The following is a 17,978-nucleotide window of genomic DNA, read 5'->3' as shown; positions in this document are numbered from 1 at the left end:
GCCTGCTTCATTTACTGCATTTTTGTATTTTCTCCTTTCATCAATTAAATTCAATATTTCTTCTGTTACCCATGGATTTCTATTAGCCCTCGTCTTTTTACCTACTTGATCCTCTGCTGCCTTCACTACTTCATCCCTCAGAGCTACCCATTCTTCTACTACTGTATTTCTTTCCCCCATTCCTGTCAATTGTTCCCTTATGCTCTCCCTGAAACTCTGTACAACCTCTGGTTCTTTCAGTTTATCCAGGTCCCATCTCCTTAAATTCCCACCTTTTTGCAGTTTCTTCAGTTTCAATCTGCAGTTCATAACCAATAGATTGTGGTCAGAATCCACATCTGCCCCAGGAAATGTCTTACAATTTAGAACCTGGTTCCTAAATCTCTGTCTTACCATTATATAATCTATCTGATACCTACTAGTATCTCCAGGATTCTTCCAGGTATACAACCTTCTTTTATGATTCTTGAACCAAGTGTTGGCTATGATTAAGTTATGCTCTGTGCAAAATTCTACAAGGCGGCTTCCTCTTTCATTCCTTCCCCCCAATCCATATTCACCTACTATGTTTCCTTCTCTCCCTTTTCCTACTGACGAATTCCAGTCACCCATTACTATTAAATTTTCGTCTCCTTTCACTACCTGAATAATTTCTTTTATCTCGTCATACATTTCATCTATTTCTTCATCATCTGCAGAGGTAGTTGGCATATAAACTTGTACTACTGTAGTAGGCATGGGCTTTGTGTCTATCTTGGCCACAATAATGCGTTCACTATGCTGTTTGTAGTAGCTAACCCGCACTCCTATTTTTTTATTCATTATTAAACCTACTCCTGCATTACCCCTATTTGATTTTGTATTTATAACCCTGTAATCACCTGACCAAAAGTCTTGTTCCTCCTGCCACCGAACTTCACTAATTCCCACTATATCTAACTTTAACCTATCCATTTCCCTTTTTAAATTTTCTAACCTACCTGCCCGATTAAGGGATCTGACATTCCACGCTCCGATCCGTAGAACGCCAGTTTTCTTTCTCCTGATAACGACGTCCTCCTGAGTAGTCCCCGCCCGGAGATCCGAATGGGGGACTATTTTACCTCCGGAATATTTTACCCAAGAGGACGCCATCATCATTTAATCATACAGTAGAGCTGCATGTCCTCGGGAAAAATTACGGCTGTAGTTTCCCCTTGCTTTCAGCCGTTCGCAGTACCAGCACAGCAAGGCCGTTTTGGTTATGTTACAAGGCCAGATCAGTCAATCATCCAGACTGTTGCCCCTGCAACTACTGAAAAGGCTGCTGCCCCTCTTCAGGAACCACATGTTTGTCTGGCCTCTCAACAGATACCCCTCCGTTGTCGTTGCACCTACGGTACGGCCATCTGTATCGCTGAGGCACGCAAGCCTCCCCACCAGCGGCAAGGGCCATGGTTCATGGGGGGCAGTTACGAGTATGGCACATATATTGTACACTTCACCTCTTTTCTCTGTCCATCTCCTTCTCCTCCCATCTTTCTTTCCATCTTCTTCTTCCCCCACGTATCTGTTCATCTTCCCAATCCCCTAGATCTTTCCATCTCTCCCCCCCCCCCCCCCCATATTTCTGCCCATGTCCTCCTCCCTCCTTCTCTTTCCATTTCCTTTCTCCATTTCTTTGTCTATCTTATCCTTTCCCTCCCTATCCATCTCCTCCATCCCCTTCTCTCTGCTCAGCCACGCCCTTGTGCATACACATATAATGGCCTGCACATTTTGTCATGTTTGGTGGGTAGTATCGAAATGCATACACGTATCATGGAATGCATTTCGATACTACCCACACAACATGTCAAAATGAGCCTACATGTTAGGCATCATCAATCGTTTTCATCCTACTCCCTCCCCCAACAGGAACTAGGTGCTTCTTATCTCCATAGTACTTCTTTCCTGACGATAAATAGTATTCTACTAGATTTGGAATCGGTCGAGTTTTTATACACACAGTATACACAGATTTTTACCTGTGGCTTCACCCACATATGAATATGTCACTTACATTGCACACATCTTCACCTCTCCCTTGTCTCTGTCCATCTCCTTCTTTGCTCTCTTCTGTCCATCTCCCCCTCTCTCTGTCCTTCTCCTCCTTCCCCCTTAATCTGTATATCTTCCCCACCTTCTCCCTCTGTCCATCCACTTCTCGCCACCTCACCTCCTCTGCCCCTCTCATACTCCCACTCTCTCGCTCCATTGCCATCCGCCTCCTCTCTCCGACTATTTTCTCCCCCTCTATCCCTATCCAACTCCTCTTCTTGCTCTCTCTGATCATCTACACTTCCCCATTATCAATGTAAATCTCTTTCTCCCCTCCTCCTTCCTCTGTCTATTCATCTCTACCTACACCCTCTCATTGACCATCTCCTCCCTCCATCTCTCTATCTATTCCTACATCCTACCTCTACTACTCTTCCTACTCTCCAGTCTCTCTGTCCATATCCTCTTCACTCCTCCATCCCCACTCCTCACTTTCTTCTCATTCCGTTCTCCGAACTCTGACCATTTCCAATTTTCTCCTCCACTATTTCTATCCATCTCATCCTTCCCCTCCCCCTCTGCCCAGTTCATTTTCCCACCTCTACCTACCCATCTCCTTCTCTCCCTTTCTCTGTCCATCCGTATCCTCCTCCTCTCGCTATCCATTTCTCCTCACCACCACTTTCTGCTCAGCTGTGACCGTTATATCCCTGGAACACATTGTGACATTACACAACATGATAGTCGTCCAAGGCAGTTTAGATGTCAGGGATTGCCAAACGTTTTTACTCCCGCCTCAGCCCTTATTGGAACGAGGACTTTCTTACCCTCAGAGTACTTCTTCCCAGACAGTAAGTAGTATATGTAGCAAATTTGGTTGAAATCGATCCATTGGTTTAGCAAGAAGTGTGGAAGACATAAAAACACACATAATTTATTTATGGATATGTTATAGATTTAGATTTACATTTACATTTATATATGCCCTATCATATAACTAACTAAATAGACCTTTTTTTACAATTTTTGTAAAAAGTTCTACGAAAGCACGTTTTTATCCTTATTACTTAACATACCTAATATGTACTAACCACCTAAATGACCATTCCAAGTATAAGACCGTCGGTATTACAATTTTAACGTGCCTCTTTAAGAAACAACCTTCCACAGTTATAGCTAGATCCAACGCCCTGATGTTACTTATTATTGCCTTCTGTTTGCGGACTATCTCCATCAATGTGTCAGTTGTTAATAAAATGTTATGTACTTCATTTTTGTGACAACGTGTCGCTCATTAATTATGAACTGTCATTGTGGGGTCTGTGTTTTCTTTCTGTTCTGTGTTGAATGCTTCCAATGGGCCAGGTTCATCCAGGATGATTGCTTGTCTGCTTTTCCTGTACAGTTTTGTTTATATGTATTCAGCGTATAGTGTATGTGATGTAGTATTACTGAATGTTCAGGTCTTGCATTTCTTTGGGTATCTGATGAATTCGTAGATTACGCCTTAGCTGGAATATGTTTGCCATGTTGCCATGCCTAAAGTGCAATGTAAAAGGAAATGGGCAGGGGTGACTTGTTTCTCATAGGGACACTATTCTCTGCACTCGATGAAGGTGTACAGGGTAAGGGCCGTATGCGGATACTATTGCAACTTTTACAGGACGGAGTGTCGTCGAAATCAGTGTATTGCCTTATATGACGGCTTACCTGTTCACGAAGTCTTCGGCCACCTGGTCTATGGGTCCAACGTACAGCTTGGCGGATCTAGGCTGCATTAAGGGCTGGTTGACTTTGCGCCGGAAGTTGTACCACTCCTCTCCCTGGCTGCAACACACACATGGGCGACACGTCAGAAATGGACTGTCCTATCCAAAGTCCCGTCCTAAACCCCATGCAACACATTTGGGATAAGTTAGAACGTTGACTTCGCTCCAGACCGCTGTGTCCAACATTGCTCCCTTCTCTAGTTTCGGCTCTTGCAAAAAAATTGACTTCCTTTCCTTCATAGACATTTACACACCTAACTGAAACTGTCTCCAGCAGAGATCTAGGTGTCATAAAGGTGAAGGATGGGCACACACAGTATTAGTGTCACAGATAGTGTATATTGGTAATATTTTCAGCTATTCTTTCAGGAGTTGCTATTTCAGACTAAAGAAGTATAATAGTCTTTGGTAACTGACAGTTTATTATTACATCAGCTGCAAATGTTTCACCAACACGTATTTGGTACCGTACCTGGTTTATAAAAATGTTTTACTATACGTATTTTGTTATGTTGTATGTAGCGTTTCCACTCAGAATTTCTAACTTATCTTATTACTTGCGCTATTTACAATAGTAGAAGTGTGACTTATCACTTAATTTTATGTCTCATATCACTTTTGTGTGCCCATTGGCTCTTGTTTAAGCACTAGAGAGTCTGTGGCAGCACCTCCATTGGGCTGTTAGCGCCACGTATCCTCAACCGAGAAATCAAGCGCAACTGGCTCTATATCCCTGTTGGTAACCCTGACTCTTCCTGCACGTCTCGAGCTGCGAGAGGTAGTCACTCACGCTTTTGACCGGTGGTCTCATTAATGTGACTGGACAGTACGTATTCAGTTCTTACAATTGTCAATTTTGTCTTTTACTCTGTGTATCACATTCCACACATAATACATCTTGAAAGTATTCTTTACTATATAGCGTCCCCATATGGATGGACATGTTGAATAATGTAAAATGTTAATTGCATCACAGTGAAGAACATTACGTGTGGCATCTGATTATTTTTGTTAATACGTGTTACGATGAAAATGCGATAAACTCTGTTTATGTGAGAGTAAATGCAAAATACACTACTGGCCATTAAAATTGCTACACCAAGAAGAAATGCAGATGATAAACGGGTATTCATTGGACAATTATATTATACTAGAACTGACATGTGTTTACATTTTCACGCAATTTGGATGCATAGATCCTGAGAAATCAGTACCCAGAACAACCACCTCTGGCCGTAATAACGGCCTTGATAGGCCTGGGCATTGAGTCAAACAGAGCTTGGATGACGTGTACAGGTACAGCTGCCCATACAGCTTCAACACGATACCACAGTTCATCAAGAGTAATGAATGGCGTATTGTGACGAGCCAGTTGCTCGGCCACCATTGACCAGACCTTTTCAATTGGTGAGAGATCTGGAGAATGTGCTGGCCAGGGCACCAGTCGAACATTATCTGTATCCAGAAAGGCCCGTACAAGACCTGCAACATGCAGTCGTGCATTATCCTGCTCAAATGTAGGGTTTCGCAGGGATCGAATGAAGGGTAGAGCCACGGGTCGTAACACATCTGAAATTTAACGTCCACTGTTCAAAGTGCCGTCAATGCGAACAAGAGGTGAATGAGACGTGTAACCAATGGCACCTCATACCATCACGCCGAGTGATACGCCAGTATGGCGATGACGAATACACGCAATGTCGACAAACACGGATGCGACCATCATGATGCTGTAAACAGAACCTGGATTCATCCATTCGTGCACTCAGGTTCGTCGTTGAGTACACCATCGCAGGCGCTCCTGTCTGTGATGCAGCGTCAAGGGTAACCGCAGCCATGGTCTCCGAGCTGAAAGTGCACGCTGCTGCAAACGTCGTCGAACTGTTCGTGCAGAGGGTTGTTGTCTTGCAAACGTCCCCATCTGTTGACTCAGGGATCGAGACGTGGCTCCACGATCCGTTACAGCCATGCGGATAAGATGCCTGTTATCTCGACTGCTAGTGATACGAGGCCGTTGGGATCCAGCACGGCATTCCGTATTACCCTCCACAACCCATCGATTCCATATTCTGCTAACAGTCACTGGATCTCGACCAACGCGAGCAGCATTGTCGCGATACGATAAACCGCAATCGCGATAGGCTACAATCCGACCTTTATCAAAGTCGGAAACGTGATGGTACGCATTTCTCCTTCTTACACGAGGCATCACAACAACGTTTCACTAGGCAACGCCGGTCAACTGCTGTTTGTGTGTGAGAAACCAGTTGGAAACTTTCCTGATGTCAGCACGTTGTAGGTGTCGCCACCGGCGCCAACCTTGTGTGAATGCTCTGAAAAGCTAATCATTTGCATATCACAGCAGCTTCTTCCTGTCTGTTCAATTTCGCGTCTGTAGCACCTCATCTTCAAGGTGTAGCAATTTTAATGGCCAGTACTGTATTTTTAATTAACTAAGCAAAGAGTAAATTGTGTTCCGTAATACCTGTGAAAAATACATGGTGTAATAAACAATGTGCCCTACAGTCTGTGAATAGAACATTGCGTAGTAAACTCTGAGGTCTTCTTCGTGAAATAATGAACGATATCAAACATTAAAGAACTTCTCTGGATGTAGCCGACAGTAGACAGCTATTCCTTACGTTGATGTATACAATTTTATATTATAAGGAATTAGACTAACATACGTATTAAGCATTATTTTTGTCGCCATTTATGTAATAATGACACCCTCCATGTAAAACGTTTAAACGTTTTTCAGATTTTACTTAAGATTGCAGATTCGAGAAATAAAAACGCTGGTGCAAAAAATACGTCGCCATTATGCGGCAGATCGAAATTTCTTTAAATTGTGAGACAGGCACGCAGTTCCACTTAAACTGAAGTATATATTCTCATTTTCAGCACATCAGCGAATGAGAGTAACATAATGCAGTCAGTTTTCAGTTTCTTATTGGGTATTTTTGTAATATGCTGTGGCTGTACTTACATGATGATAAAAGTATTTTCACTAAGAATTTTATTCATTAAACTTATCTGGGGCCCTAAAGCATTAAAATAAGGTAGCAACTATTTAAATCTCAGTTAACACAAGGAATAATTAAATATTTTTTTTTAATTTTTTGCTATAGCGTATAATTCTCTCTCCCATACAAGTATATACATAACACATAAAGATTTATTTTGAAAAGTAAAAAGAGGCAAATACTTAATAGTAGACGGACAGTAGAAGTTTTCTTATCAAGAACTCATTTTATTTCACTGAGATTGTTGACGTTTTTGGAGATTTGTGTTAATGTTTTTTTCTTGTTTTCTTTCTCTATATTCACTTCCCGTTCAACTTTTTTCCTTTTAAATTGCATCACCACTGCACTGTCAAAAATGGCATTTTCTGTGTTTTCGTGCATAAATCTAGAGGAGTAACATTTTTCCAGTGTTGTTCACAAATATTGTAACATCTTTGACTACGATAAATCAAGTCTGATGGTGGTCGTATGAGCGGAAATCCTGTTAACTAAATAAATTAATCCCCTAGAACATAAACTGTATTGCGTTTTTCATTCTTAATTATATTGTTGCATCGAGAGGTGACGAAAGAAACAGTTACCATGATAGTAAATGCTGAACCTAACTACTGACAGTCTTTGACATGTGCGATGCGATACCTGCCGACAGAGAGGCATCCTCGCTTTATATTCAGGACTAGCGGCGTACTCACGTGACGGCGACACCGCACCGGTCCCGGAACCAGTCGGGCCTGACGTGTTTCCGGTAGTACAGCATGCTCTGCAGGCCGCTCCGGTGCGGCCATGGTCCCTCGTTGCGGAACGCCTGCAACAGAGGCAGTGCCGAGTGAATATGCTACTACACTGTCATTAAAATTACAATACGAGGAAGGGAAATAACGAAATTCTACTTATTGTGCTTTTATAGCGTAGAAGGGAGAATACGTGATAAATTCTTAGATGTCTCTGTTCAAAAATGGCTCTGAGCACTATGGGACTAAACATCTGTGGTCATCAGTCCCCTAGATCTTAGAACTACTTAAACCTAACTAACCTAAGGACATCACACACGACCATGCCGGAGGCAGGATTCGAACCTGCGACCGTAGCAGTCGCGCGATTCCGGACTGAGCTCCTAGAACCGCTAGACCACCGCTGCCGGCGATGTCTCTGTTGTCTACAGTATTTAGCATTAGGATGGTGCATAATCCCCTAGAGTCTTTGTTTTGCGTGTTGGTTGTCATTTCTATGTGTAGTTCACTATTGCTGTTTTAGCTTACATGCTGTTACTTAGCTGTACATTCTCAAGCTTGTAAGCTTGAAAACTGGCAGATGTGATGAAATTGATCATTCCATCATCGCACGAATTTGCATGCAATGGGGAACGATCAATAATCGGGTGTATGGGTACCGCAAGCTCTAAGTCAAAATCACAAAAATCAACTTGGGGCCATATGCGCATCTCTGCTTGCTCGTCATCAAATGGCTCGTGAACAACACCGACTATCCTCGTGATGACTGGGTGTTGTGTGATGTCCTTTGGTTAGTTACGTTTAAGTAGTTCTAAGTTCTAGGGGACTGATGACCATAGATGTTAAGTACCATAGTGTTGTTGTTGTTGTGGTCTCCAGTCCTGAGACTGGTTTGATGCAGCTCTCCATGCTACTCTATCCTGTGCAAGCTTCTTCATCTCCCAGTACCTACTGCAACCTACATCCTTCTCAATCTGCTTAGTGTATTCATCTCTTGGTCTCCCCCTACGATTTTTACCCTCCACGCTGCCCTCCAATACTAAATTGGCGATCGCTTGATGTCTCAGAACATGTCCTACCAACCGATCCCTTCTTCTGGTCAAGTTGTGCCACAAACTTCTCTTCTCCCCAATCCTATTCAATACTTCGTCATAGTGCTCAGAGCCATTTGAACCATTTTGAACCAACACCGACTATTCCTATCCTGTATCGGTACTGGTGACGAGATACAGTGTCTTTATGCTAACATAAGGAAAAGAAAGAAATGGTCGAACCGAAACAAGGCAGAAACTCCCCGTACAAAGACTTGTACACTTCTAGAAAAGATAATGTTATGCATCTGGTGGAAACGCGACGGTTCGATGTACTACGAATTGCTTCCTGTAGGTGTAACCATCATTGCTGACATTTAGTGTCAACAAATGAGGTTCTAGCAAACACAATCCAACACCAACGACCAGGAAGACTGTGTGAAGTGATACTACTCGACAATAACTCCCGCCCGCATTCTGCTACACTAATGAAAAACACTATACAGGTGTTGAGTTGGTAAATCAGTTCGCACCCACCTTAGTCGCCTGATCGTGTGTCCTCAAATTTTCACCTTTTCTGCTCTCTATCGAACAACCTTCAAGGAACTTCCTTTCCGAATAAGAATGCGGTCCGAACATGGTTCGACGAGTTCTTCGCCTCAGAAGCACGTGATTTCTCTCGTCGTGGAATCGAAAAGGTGTATCAGCATTGGCACACTGTCGTAAATAGTAAAGGATACTATACTATTGATAGCTAAAGTTCAGATGGCTCTGAGCACTATGGGACTTAACTTCTGAGGTCATCAGTCCCCTAGAACTTAGAACTACTTAAACCTAACTGACCTAAGGACATCACACACATCCATGCCCGAGGCAGGATTCGAACCTGTGACCGCAGCGGTCACGCGGTTCCAGAGATGGATAAAGTCTCTGTTATGTGTATCTGTTGTCTTTCAACATGTGGAAATACTCTACGAACTTATGCACAAACACAGTACAAGGCGCTGCCACCTATGTAGACATTCTGATATCTGGGTATCGAGTCAGACGGAGCGCGGATGGCGCCATTCCACGTTGCTTCAGCTGAATGCCATAGCTCGTCCATAGTAATGGTTGCTGAGTGCTGGCTTGACAATCTCTCGGCAGTCCGTTTTATTTGAAGGGGACGCTTACAAAAAAATGGCTCTGAGCACTATGGAACTTAACTCCTGAGGTCATCAGTCCCCTAGAACTTAGAACTACTTAAAGATAACTAACCTAAGGACATCACACACATCCATGCCGGAGGCAGGATTCGACCTTCGACCGTAGCGGCCGCGCGGTTCCAGACTGAAGCGCCTAGAACCGCTCGGTCACTCCGGCCGGCGCGACGCTTACAAGCTAGAGCACATATCAGCCATAACGCACCAGAAATGTAACGGCTGCTGTCCTACCATACTAAGCATACCAGAAGTGATCGTTTTAGATCCACAATGGCATCTCTTTGAGAAATATAGTTTCGGTCTTGTTTATGTTTGAAACGTCAGATAACAGCTTTTGTTTACTGAAATCGACGAGTGATGTCGTACGTGACGTCATCGTACGATCCTGTGCGGTCGAGCACACAATTTTGGAAGCTGGTAACGTGGGGCCATTGAAATCCCGCATGTGGCACGGCCCTCTTAACCTGTCGACTCCATATTCATACTTCAGTCGTGGGATCCAGACCAATGCGGACAACTGTGTACCGGAAGTATAAACCGCCGTCTCAGGCGGTTACGGTGCTGTCACTGTCGAATCCCGGCAGTCACTGGTAGACAGTTCTACTTCTTCCACGGAGCAGAACACGATCTTCTCGCAAACAATCAATATTAAGCAGAGGTATCTGAGTGAGAAATCCGCAGCGTAATCCTCAGTTTCAGTACAGAATACATAAGGCAATATTTTTACTTAGGTTGTAATGTTGCGCTGAAATTTGCATCAGGCCCCGATGCCTGTGTCCACACATAACTTCCGAACGCTAATTATAATTTCAACCGAATTTTGTACATATATGACTTACTCCCTGGAGAAGTGCAGTATGTAGCTTAAATGCCCCTAGCACACTTAGGAGCAAGGTGTGATTGTGAGAGTGGTGACATGTAAAACTATTCGAAACAGAATGAAATTTAATGTCGAATACATAGCAGTTGAGTTATTGATTTCTGTCATTCCTCATGACAGTTAACCGTTAGGGGTGGGTGTGGGAGTGGGGGCGAGGTTAAGATAGAGCAAGAGATCCCGTACCATTTTGAACTGCATGAGGAAATTTTAATTAATGTCAGTAAACACATCACTAACAATATGGAAAAGAAACAAACACTACCGGGCCTCGGGGTGCTGTTGGAAAGGTGAAACGGAATGAAAATCGGATTTGTATTAAATTATTGTCAAATCTTTCGTTTTTGAGGTTGGAGGATCACTGGTGACAACTATGATGACATTTTCCCGTAGTGGAAGGTATAGAGTCCCTTTGGGGTACATACAGACATAACTCACGAATTTATTTATTCTTGCATGTCCAGAGGAAATTAAGAGGAGTGTAACCAACGAATCACTGCGTTAAATTAATGTTGTAATATACGTACTTGTAAATTATTGTGCTTTATAATTTAGTTAATGTTTTTATCCTCTCAAATCTTCGCAGTAATCTTGGCTCACTTCATTAATGTTCGACATCTCATGTAAGACTATGACACCCTGATGTCTCACATTCAACCGGAAAACTCTAAAACAGACCAAAAATTCGCTGAGTTTTCTTGACATGATAAAAATAAATTATAAAAACGTAATAGGTTCCCCGTTATAAATCACTGATTTGCAATGCTCCTGAGAACAATACTGCTGTCTTTAGATCACAAATTTAGATCAGAAACTATTCAGAATGTTGCGTATTGCCGTCTTCAGTCCGAAGACTTGTTTTGTGCAGCTCTCCCGCCAGGCATCCCCTGTGTCAGCAGTTTCTTCGTCTCTAGCTCAGTTGCTGCAACCTAAATCCATTTGTGCTACCTTACTGTATTCAAGTCTTGCTCTCCGTCAACAATTTTATGCAGAATGTGGCCTGCCAACGCAACCCTTAACTCATACCTTCTTTTAGTCAACAAGCACCATAATTTCCTTTCCTCCCGATTCAGTTGAGTATCTCTTCACCTGTTATTCAATCTACTTACTGAAACTTCAGGAATATTTTGTTGTGCCATGTTTCAAAAGAGTCTGTTCTCTTCTCGCATCTACTGCTTATCTTTAACGTTTCATTTCCATAAATACTTGCAGAAAATAAGTCCTAAAGCCTATGATTATATTCGATATTAATATACTTGTCTTTTCCAGAAACATTTGTTTGCTTTTCTAGTCTGCAGTTTATATCTAGTTTCCCTGTGCCATGATTGGTTGTTTTGTTGCCCAAATGCCAAAACTAGTCTCCTACAGTCAACAGCTCATGTCCCCCAGCATCATCATTCTTCATTCAACTCCACTTCATTATACTTGTTTCATTTACATTGATGTTTGTCTTATATCTACTAACCGTAACTGATCACTTATTTCCGATCAAATACAGGGTGTTTCAGGAGGAATAGTAAATATTTAGGAGGTGGTAGTATAGACGCATTGCAATAGAAATGCCATGTAACATGTGTTCAATTTTTATCGAGTACAGAGATGCGGCTGTTAGTATGTAACCCAGTGTAGCTCTTCTGAGATCGTGTTTGTGTTCTTTTATGAGGGCTGCACTACTCATAATCGGAACGCTCAAATTGGCTCTTGAGGTTACTTTTTTTTTTTTTTTTTTGCACATTTCCACAGATCCATTATTAGGCTTAGATGATGTGTCATCTAACTACTAAACTGTGCAAGAGCCCCGTCATGCGGGGTGAACTTTGGCATTCTTGCACCCAAAGGAATCTCTTCCAATAATGCTGGAAGCGCATTTTCAAGAAGTTGTAGATAACGGGGTTCTTTAAGACAATGCGGTAACACAATGGCCCAACAATCAACTGATTGTCTATCAAACCACACTACACATTCACTTCAGACCACTGATATGAATTACGAATGTTATTGATGCCGTTAGGAGTGAAAGTGGCTTCATCAGCGAAAAGTAAGAACTGGATTACCTGGCGATTTTCAAGTATCCAATAACAAAAATTCCAATCTCCTTATCGAATGTGTTGAAGGGACAGTAAATGATACGAATGGGACTCATGCATACTTAATGTCCGCTATACTCTTTTATGTGGAACATCGATACGTGTGGTTGCCGAAGGACTACGTTCTACCGACTGAATAATGTCCTCTGCTTCATCTACAGTCTGTTCATTCAGATGTAATATGACTACTGGGCACTGTACCAGTGTCACGCAGTGTATTGACACACAAGTAAACACACTTGAATCTGGTAGTCTGCGGTTAGGAAATCGTATGCCGTATTCTCTACAAGCAGCAGCAGCGTGTCCATTACAGAACCCATACGCAAATACAACATCGGCATATTCAGCATGTGTCAGTTCGTGCGGCATGTTTACACGCTACGGTACAGTAGACTTGGCCAGTTAATCACAATGAAAACTTCAATGTAAACTAAAGCACAACTTCACAACGTGAACATCAACATTCTACTGCTGACATCCGATAAACACGCCCATAACAACACATAGCAACAGGTGTACCAACACAAGAAGCAAGAAGGCATTGAACTTAGCTGTATCTCTGTACTCAACAAACTTGGATACATGTTATAAGGCATTTTTTGTTGCAATTCGTCTATACTGCCAGCTCTTAAAACATTTACCATTACTCCTGAAACACTCCGTATTCTCCAGTTTCATAACTAAATCTACAAAAAAAAAAAAAAAAAAAAAAGAGTGCTACTTAAGATAACGTACACAACTTTTACGCAAAAATCGAGCTGCTTGCAATAGACATAGAAACTGAAGCACCCAGGAGGCGAGAAGGGAACGCAAAGAAACTTCATTGTTTGAGAGGCTGTACTATGTTATTTCAGTGATTACAAAATTGAGTTAAATTTACGAAGAACGTGGCAGTATGATTCTACCAAGTAGAATGGCATTGCTCCCCTCCGCCTGTATGCATGCAGTGATTCGACTGGGAACGGTGTCATAAAGCCGTTGAAGCCTCTTCTGAGGCAACGTATCCCATATCTGGTTCTCGAAAACTAGATACTAGCGCAGGGACGAAATTAACGTCCACCTGGTCTCATACACGTTCTATTGGTAACAGATCTGGGGATTTTGCTGAGAAGCACCTCCAAATAAAGCACGTAGCTCATGGAGTAATGTACCATACGCGAATAAGCATTATACTTTTCAAAAATGGCAACACGATACTGTAGCATAAGAGGTAACACATGACGACACAGGATGTTCGCGACATACTGATGTGTCACGAGGAGTCATACCCGATGGCTCCCTACTCCATGACAGGAAGAGTAACACTGCTGTTCCTCTCCAGTCGTTGGAAGAGTGGACTGCTATCTAGGTCATCGCCATACACGCCGGCGACGATCATCCGAAGTAGTGGAGAAACATGATTCATTCCTGAACACAATCGACGCCATTTAACAGGAGCCCATACTGCTCGCTCTGGGCATCATTTCAAACGGAGCCATTTGTCTTGTAGTGTTAACGGTATCCCAGAATGAGACGGTAATACTCTAATCAAGCTCCTGCTAGCTTTCGAGTAGTGGTGCCGAATGGCAAAGAATGTTGTCGGGAGTCCATTACTTGTTCTCGAATGGCAGGCCAAAATGTGAAGGATTACTATGTGAATGATATACATCGCAGTTATCCTCTCGTGTGGTGGTAAGATACGGCCGAATGGGACCCTGGTGACAAGCTTGCAAGTCTTCTCATTTCCACGCAGCCCAACGGTAGGCCACTGTCATAGCTGAATGGCCCACAATTCTGGATGTTGCGCGATTCGAAATGTTGCCCAGTAGAGACCAACAATGAAGCCCCTTTCGAACTATGTCAGAGGCTGACAACGCTGTCTCAAACGAATGTGCAACATCCCGGTGTCCTTCACAGTGACCACGAAGGACAAAACCCTGTTCACGCTCGTTACATATCCTACCAGGACTGCGAACAACACTAAATACAAACAAAATCAATTAAGTCTGGTAGTCGCTCTAGCTGTCACAGAGAATTGCACCTCTGATCATTTACGTATCCGTTGATGGTGAGTTTGTGCTCGAGGTTAAAATGACACCTCACCTTGCCTTCCATCAGTTGTCAATATATGATTCGAAGTTAAGTTTAGTTTTCACGAATGAAACCTATTGTTCCTAACACATTGTGACAGTCAGTGCCACCTTTTATTGATACTTAGATAATATGTGACGTGCAGGATAGCTTTCATGACTTATTTCCACCAAATCTGTGGTAGGAGATCAATGCATTAATTCACACTAGTTACTTTTCATGAACGTATTATCAAGAAGAATTAATTAAATTACTGACATGTGAATGCTGATAACTTTTGATATGGGCTGTCTAGACCAAGGATAAGTCCGGATTGCCAAGATCAAATCCTATCTTTTGATAGGCATGGCGATGGCATTCTACTTCAATTTTATTTTGGTAATATTATGGTTCATTTACCTTCTATGTACTACCAATCGTATTTGAATCTGGTACTGTTAGATAAGAAGTGAGTAAGTTGAATCGGTATGATTAGTCGTTTCGAAAATGTGGTGATACACCGGTTCTTGAACACCAGGGCTTCTGGCGTTCTTAGGTTCTTCGCAGAGATGGATTGCCCCTTCGTTCTTCGTCATTCAGTTTAACGTGCGACATAAAGTTGCGCAGGAAGCCTCCGATCAATATATCATGAATACTGAATATGTGTTTTGCATCGCTGTTTGGCGTCTAATACCAACAGCCCACTTGTTATAACAACATGCCAATGAGATGACTTGTGTGACCATTGTTTCCCATTCGTGGTAGATGGCGACAAATATCAAGTGTGCCTGTTTTCGCTATAAAGAAACAATGCATTTGACTCTGTATTTTATTTTAGATTTTAATGTTAACCTTTGTGTTCTAACGGTTGATATTCATATTAGAAATTTATTTTAGTGTTGCAAATTTGATGGTGCAGTACAAAAGTATTTGCCGTTGCAATGTAATGGTTGGAAACTACGTTTAGCATGATCCAGGAACAAAGACGTGCATGGGGCGCACAATTTCGTGTGCCACTAGTTTTCTGTTTCCAACGAGTTGCTTGATGTAGTTAAGTCCCTTTGCCTCTCACCTTTGGGATGTTTGATTTCGGTGAGTCCCCTTGGTTCTCGCCATAATTTTAACTCCCAATTAATGCCCAGACTGACAACCTTCCATTTCGACACGTTTCTTAATGCGTACGGTCAATGCATGTACAGAGCTTGAAAGCATTGTGAATTACAATTATGGTGAAAGGCGAGGGAACTCACCGTAATCAAGTGCCCAAATGGTGAGAGACAAGGGGTCATTAGGCACCCCGATGGGAACAGAAAACTATTAAAGCTATGTCGTTATTTTCGAATCACGCTACACATAGTTTCTAACCAGTCACTGCAGCGAGTCACAATATTGTAGTGTACAATCAAATTTGCAACAGTAAAGTAAATTTCGAACACAAATATCAATCATTAGAAAACAAAGGTTTACTTTCACATCGTAAAAGGAATGTAGAATCAAATGCGTCGGTTCGTAACTGCAGAAACAGGCACACTTGATATTTGTCTCCATCTATCACGGATGGTAACAACGTGTCAAGTAAACCGCATGTATTTTTTGGCGTAACGAAAAAACATTTGAAAATACAATGTAGGCCCCGCCCATGCAGGAAGAGTGGTTAGGAGGGGCCAGTTGCTTCGCACACAGATGTCCCCTTTATTAATATTAACTTTTCGTCTAAAGCATTTTTTTCGAACGATGCGTCGTTTTCGACATATCAGTTGTGTCAAGTTAAAATAAACACTCTGTATATTACACTCTGGTCAGTGAATATATCAGAAACATTAAACAAAGAGAAAACAAATGCTCTCTGGGTATTTTATCAGCTAGCGTAATTGGAACTTCACTAGATTCGATGTAAATATTACTTGATGACTTGCACTAGTGTGCTACGCCATCCGTCACCCAGCCCTCGAATGGTTCAAATGGCTCTGAGCACTATGGGACTCAACATCTTAGGTCATAAGTCCCCTAGAACTTAGAACTACTTAAACCTACCTAACCTAAGGACATCACACACACCCATGCCCGAGGCAGGATTCGAACCTGCGACCGTAGCAGTCCCGCGGTTCCGGACTGCAGCGCCAGAACCGCTAGACCACCGCGGCCGGCCCCAGCCCTCGTATGGCACAGAAACTGAAATCATACCTGCTTGACAACTCTCTGTAGAAGAATTTCCAAACGTGTGTGTGTGTTTGTATGCATGTGTGTGTGCGTGTGTGTGTGTGTGTGTGTGTGTGTCTGTGTGTGTGTGTGTGAGAGAGAGAGAGAGAGAGAGAGAGAGAGACAAACAGATTACACGTGGAGTTAATTATGAAATACCATAAATAAAATAGTCATGGTGCCTTAATATTGGTGTAAAAAATATTTATGTAAATGACCATCATAATTATTGCGTAGTTTTACTGTGAAATCATATTAAATTTACAAGCCAAGACGCTTGCTCGAAGCCATAGCGAGAAATCGCAGCTATATCAGTATCGATCGAACACGCAAATAACTAACTATCGCGCCATTCTTGGTAAGAACAGTGAGCAAAGAAACAAGAATCAAGAATTATCAGAAACATTTTGCACAAGCCACGTGAGCAAAAATGTGGCACTGAGCGTTTTGCAAGTTTCTGTCTGTAGGACTTACTTTCTCAATGTCGTTTGCGTTAAACAGGATCACAGACGTCGGCCGCCCAGGAATGCCGTCGAGTTTCACTAAATCCCCGTAACGCTTCCACAGGAAGTCGTTTAATTGATTCAAGTCTTGAATCGACATCTCTCCTGTGAACAAATCAGTAAGGCTAGTCAAGAAGTGCTTAATAAAATTATGGTATACAGTGTGTTCAGAACAACAAGACTTTCTACTTGTAGTTAAAATGTGGATTCAGAGTTACGTGAAGCGAGTATAGTTAACATAGTTCCACCACCTTCTCATATACAACATATTTTCAGGGGGAAAGTAGTAAATGTGAAATTCATGGCGCGTACAACTTTTCAACAATGATATCCAGAAGTAACGTCAATTTATGACACCATACTCCTGCTTACAGGGATGGCTTTAGCCTTCGAAATAATTCAAAGCAGTCCTGATTTCAAAGTTTGATGACATCTTAATTTATCTCTTAAGACTTTCATACGGCCCCGACTTATCACTATCTTCA

General features: G+C 42.3%; 1 protein-coding gene across 1 annotated transcript in view; it reads right to left on the bottom strand.

Annotated features, from left to right (window-relative positions):
- The window catches only part of LOC126187447 (probable cytochrome P450 301a1, mitochondrial), a 196,346-nt gene that overhangs the window by 66,549 nt on the left and 111,819 nt on the right, over positions 1–17,978 (bottom strand). Inside the window, exons 3-5 of the mRNA XM_049928533.1 lie at positions 17,465–17,598; positions 7,507–7,619; positions 3,730–3,846 (exon numbers count right to left, since the gene is read on the bottom strand). Of these exons, the coding sequence (XP_049784490.1) occupies positions 3,730–3,846; positions 7,507–7,619; positions 17,465–17,598 (364 nt within the window). The remainder of the gene's footprint in view (positions 1–3,729; positions 3,847–7,506; positions 7,620–17,464; positions 17,599–17,978) is intronic.

This window comes from Schistocerca cancellata, chromosome 5 (assembly GCF_023864275.1).
Source record: "Schistocerca cancellata isolate TAMUIC-IGC-003103 chromosome 5, iqSchCanc2.1, whole genome shotgun sequence".
Taxonomy (NCBI): Eukaryota; Metazoa; Arthropoda; class Insecta; order Orthoptera; family Acrididae; genus Schistocerca; species Schistocerca cancellata.
This window is presented reverse-complemented; position numbering and strand designations above follow the sequence as displayed.